Consider the following 5,616-nt stretch of genomic DNA (forward strand, 5'->3'; position numbering starts at 1 on the left):
TCAAGTTGTCCATGTGGGGTGCAAAACTGTAAAGTAGCCTTCATAATTGCCGCTAGCTCACACATGTGCTTGTAGTATTTGTCTTTGGGAAAGTGCCCCTTCAGTAGCTTTGGAGCAAGATGCATGAACCAAAAACACCATGTCTCTGCCATAAAGAGTGAGCAGTCTGTTGCGATATTCACAAGCATGCAGACGAATGTAGATGGTATGTGTCAGAGAGCAGCAGCAATTTCTTTTCCAATCTCCTCCCAAATTTCGGTCGCAATTTCGAAGTCTTCATTACCCATCCCAAGACCCTTGAATTGGCCTGTCCAGAAGTCAACAAGGTTCGGGACAATGTTCTCTAAGAACAAATGAAACCATTCCCATGGGGACAATCATGTGTAATCCAAGGACCTGACACGAGTCAGGCCTGGCAATCCTTTGATGCCAGTCTCCTTTGTGATCATCACCATCTCTTTTTTTGTTTTGGCCACTGCAATCCTTGCCATTACATCTGAGAAGTCATCGTGGTGTTGTAAAGGGGCTGGTTGATAGAGGGTCCTTGCACTGCAGTTTTGAGATGGTGGGTGAAGAGGGACATAATAGGTCTTGCCTAAGCCACGAACAGCTTTCACCTTGCATGAACGACAAGGGAAGATTGAGTTATGGCCCTTGAGATTTAAGAAGTGCTCAATTGCAATGATATCACCAGATTTGATGATGATATACGTGTGCATCTTGAAAAGGGCTTGCTGGGATGCATCGAAAGTCTGGATGCCATATGCTAGCTCAGCACATTCATTGTCCAGGGGAACGAGAAAAGAATGAAGGTCCTTGGGTTGGTGCAGGCCAGGAATAATTCTGACACACAATAGGTTTTTGCTGTGAGTTCGCACATGTGGAGGCAGGTTGTAGTTCTGCAACAGGAGTGGTGTACTGGACAGGCCCTTGCGTCGCTGCCTGAAGAGTAAATAGCTGTCAGTACAAAGGCCCAGTGCGATGTCTCGGGAATCTGAGAAGTATTGGTGAGGTAACTCTTCTCCATCAACAATAACATGACAATGGAGAAGCCACTGGTAATGATTCCCATCAAATACATCTGCAATCTCTCCTCTCCCAATATCATAATCTGCATGGTATGAGAGTGTTTTGATCATCCTCATGCTTTGGAAATACCCTTGCAGTTGTGGGATAAGTGGGAGATACATGAATTGTTGATGTGGCCTTCTGTACTGGTTGAATCGCACTTCTTGACAGAATGGACAAGACTGAAGATAAATATATTTTTCGGTGTAGGCCACACATGAATTTCCACAGCAGTCAACCAAGAGGGGTTTGATCCCAGATAATTTGGCCATGCACTGAAAGATGACATATTGTGAGTTGAGGTTCATTTTGTGTTGGAAAGTGAATTGCATCTGTGAGTAAGCATGTCGAGTGATTTGGCCCATCATAAGGAGGTTAAATGTGCAGATATTGTTGCAATCTTCGTCTGATAGAATATCATTCCCTGATGCATGATCAGTTCATGCATTAGAGCCAGGGCAACTGGGCACATACAGAGAGTGAACAGATCTCGTTCTCTTTCGTTTCTCGCATTGTCTTCCAACTCATCCAGCAGCTCATTATCATCTCCCTCGAGCTCTTCAGCCCATACCCATACATCATCTTGAACATCACTTCCAGGGTCGGCCTTGGACTTGGACACCCCACTCACACCTGTTGTGTCCAATGACTCAGATGGAGATGCCAGGTGGGAATGACCACCTGAGGTGATTACTTTAGTATCATTTAATGTTCAGCTTGTTGAGCTGACCTTCAGCCAGATCTAGTTGGGGGCTTTCTTTGCCTGTCAGGCTTTCAGAGTCACACATGCCTGCCAGTTGCCCCATGGATGCAGCCTTCTTATAGTGATGCCACCGCTGTGTGCTGCTCAAGCACACACCACATCCTGGATTGCACCAACAACGTTTCCTCCTTGGAGATCAAATTGGAGGCATGGTCAGTATGTTTGACTTAACTGACTTAGTGACATGTACCAAGCTGTGATCACCTGACCTGAGCACAGCCACTCCAAGGTCATTGCTTACATCCATTATCCTATGCACTGTATCATCTCTGCCATCAAGCCTCCAGCCTTGATGACGAAACTGAAGCACAAGAAGCAGTCAAGGATTGATAAATTAGGAGAGTTGTTATCAGAACTCTATGGGGATTTGGAAGTGCACAAATGTGAGTTCATCGATACCAACAGGTACCATTTAGATCTCATATCTCTTCCTGCAGGAAAGAACCATGCAAAAGAGGAGAGGAGGCAGAAAAAACAGCAAGATAAACATACTAACCAATGGTTAAGATTGATTAACAAGCCCAAGGGCCGAGCAGGTTGAGGCAGCAGCTACAAGCTAATAGATGCCTTGGGACTCACAGAGAAGAAGGACATGTACAATCACCTTTCGGTACGTCTTCCATCCCTACTATTGTATTCTTATTACCTGTATGCTACTCAATAGGATGTTGTACAGAAATTGGCCTACCACTACCTGGATACAAGTCATTTGCTTTCTCACCAAAGCGACAAGCTCCTTGTTGAGAAAGTCATTTGGAGGGTAAGGGAGCACATTCTAAGTGCATATAGCCACTAATAACCCAGATTCACATTGTTAGGCCCAAGCAGAATCAGAAATCCTCATGCGGTGTGAGGGAGGCTGGGGTGCACATGCTTTAATTGCCCAGGTATTGAAAAACCGGTCAACATCTGAATGAAGGCAAAAACAGAATGCCGAAGCAAGGGTTAGCAGTTACTTTTATCTATATTTTGATCTCGAGTTGATTCCCTGGTATGTTTAGAGGAAGAGAGAAGAGTCTAATGACAAAGATGAGGAGGAAGTGGGCACAGACGATGCTGGTGCTAACAGGTGCATTAAATGTACTTCAGGTACACAGAAAAAGGTAGGCATGTGTGTTCTACTATCACGAACTCACTCCGTGTCATTCAGAGAAAGAGGGACAAGTCCGAGTCTGAGTCCAAGGAAGTGGACACAGACGATGCCAGTGATAACAGGCATGTCAAATGTACTTTGGGTACACATAAAAAGGTAGGCATGCATGTTCTACTATCATGAACTCACTTCATGTCACTTAGAGAAAGAGGTCCAAGTCCAAGTCCAAGTCCAATTCCGAGTCTGAGTCTGAGGAAATGGACACAGGTGATGCTGGCGATAACAGGCACATCAAATGTACTTCAGATACACAGAAAAAGGTAGGCAAATGTGCATTCTACTATCACGAACTAACTACATGTCGCTTAGAGAAAGAGAGACAACTCCCAGTCCAAGTCCAAGGAAATGTATGCAGATGATGCTGGTGCCAGTAACAGGCACAGCAAACACGCTCCGGGTACACAGAGAAAGGTAGGTGAACAAACATCTACTATCTCGAGCTCACTCTGTGTCATTTAGATGGAGAGGGATGAAGACGATGATGAAGATGACAATGATGAAGATGAAGATGAGAGGAGTGTCTACCCAAAATGCACAGAAGCCAGACAGAAAATGGTGAGGAAGTAAGCTGTATGTGATTGCAACTGATGCCTGAACATTTTTCAGAGAAAGTCAATTGTTAGCAATGATGACATCCAGCCCAACATGCATGCCAAGGGTGATAAGGGTCACCAATGCCTGGGTGGTACTCAGAAGAATGTGAGCAAGTATATTGAGCTGTAGTCATGAGCTGATGTTCACGATGCGCCATGCAGTTTAGAGAAAGAGAAACAAGCTGGTGGATGAATCAATTGACGACCAGCAATCATGCATACTACAAGCAGCAAATGGCATGCTGGGAATGGAATGACAGGTATGGTCTGGAAAGTCATTCACTCTGTGCATTCACACTCTTTCAGGAATCTATCAGCAATGGGTTGCATGCTCCAAGACCACTTGCATCAGTATGGGAGCAAGCCAATGAAGCAGAGGTGCCAGCAGCCTCTGAATGTCATGTATGTGTGCCTTCAAAACTTCGCATTCCGTTTTTGTGCTCTCATACTCACACAGGATGGGTCACAGAAGAAGAAAAGGGACAAAGTTCACGACATACTTTATGGTGCCCTATGTAGCAACCTTGCTGATCACAGATGATTACAGTCCCATAACAGTTGTCAAGGCACACAAGACCATGGTTGCAAGTAGCGATGTGGGTTCCCTCATCCACCCCACAAATGATGACGATACAGAGTTGGAGGAGATATTTCATAGAAACATTGTCGCCTTTCGACTAAAGCAACTGGAGCTCCTGACATGTGAAGCAACAAGTGATACCTGGGATGCCGCTCAGGCTCTGCTGGAACTCCAAGGGCAAATGCAGAAGGCATCTCCTACTCTGTCATCCTGTGTAGGCTGTGCCTTGACTGACACCATTCACCTTAGCCACGACCTCGCCTCAGAGTTAAATTACTTGTGACAGATGATGATTCCAATCAAGCTGCCAACAAGTTACATTCAGAGCAGGTGAAGGTTAACATTCACTACACACTTTATCCCACTAACATTGTGCCTTACTGACACTACTAACCTTACAGACCACAATGGTCATGCTGAGCAGCAAGTCCCAATCAACAGTGCTGCCAGTGGCCACTGCATGTGTACTACCTTCGATGCTTCCAATGTGTTATACTGATATAGATATCACCACTTACACAGGTCCAGCAGCACACCCCAAATGCAAGCATAGGTCAAACTGCTGGACTTGTCACATCAGTGAGTATAAGGCAATTCAGTTGTCGTACCCCCATCACTGTCCTTTCTGCACTTGTGACTCATGTGTGGTCAAATGTACAGGAACATGCTAAGGTGAATCACACTACTCGATCAAAGACTCAGCGAGGCCAACCATGACAGAACATTCATAACTAGGCTGCGCCTTGTCAATCCACTCTCATTTCCTTTTAGCTAACTTATTTGGACACTTTCAAGACCGTTTATGCACTTTCATCAGAACTCAATGCCACCTTGCACCTCTTGGACTTCTATGCACCCAGCTATGTGTATTGTTGATTCCCCAGCCACACTGTTTATGCACTTTCATCGGAACTCGCTGCCACCTTGTGCTGCTTGGACTCCTATGCACCCAGCTATGTGTATTGTTGATTCCCCAGCTGCACTGTTTATGCACTTTCATCAGAACTCACTTCCGCCTTGTGCTACTTGGACTTCTATGCACCCAGTAATCTGTATCGTTGATTCCCTAGCAGCACTTAATGTCGATGTGCTGTCTAATCAATATTAATTTTGCAAGTGAAACAGTACTTTTGTGACTGATGATAAGTGTGCTCTTGACTGAAAATCAGTGCCTTCTTCAATGGAAATTTCTGGAAAATAAGTGCCTAACATGACTGGAAATCAGTACCATTTTGACACTGAAAAAACACGTCAATGACACTGATGCATGGCACTGGTTATTAGTAGCAAAAATGAAATATCAGTGCCACAATTTGGCACTGATTTTCATTGCATGGAACTGATATGCGGTGCTTTTGGGACTATTATACAGTACATGCGGCACTTGTTTTCAGTGCGTTTACTTCCCTCGGTGTATGCACACTAAATCTGGCATGACTGGTCCATGCACCAGCTGCAA

General features: G+C 44.9%; 1 protein-coding gene across 1 annotated transcript; it reads left to right on the forward strand.

The window, feature by feature from the left end:
* Positions 1-3,629: 3,629 nt before the first annotated feature.
* F5J12DRAFT_788000 (uncharacterized protein) lies at positions 3,630-5,033 on the forward strand (the record flags this gene model as incomplete). The annotated part of the gene is made up of 9 exons (XM_051743713.1): positions 3,630-3,683; positions 3,740-3,837; positions 3,884-3,979; positions 4,035-4,371; positions 4,407-4,487; positions 4,559-4,621; positions 4,680-4,736; positions 4,818-4,829; positions 4,929-5,033. 9 exons carry the CDS (start codon positions 3,630-3,632, stop codon positions 5,031-5,033), a joined length of 903 nt encoding a protein of 300 aa, XP_051594092.1.
* Between the last annotated feature and the right edge of the window lie 583 nt (positions 5,034-5,616).

The sequence above is a fragment of the Pisolithus orientalis genome (genome assembly GCF_024613125.1).
Source record: "Pisolithus orientalis strain OTSU chromosome Unknown F5J12scaffold_175, whole genome shotgun sequence".
Classification (NCBI taxonomy): Eukaryota; Fungi; Basidiomycota; class Agaricomycetes; order Boletales; family Pisolithaceae; genus Pisolithus; species Pisolithus orientalis.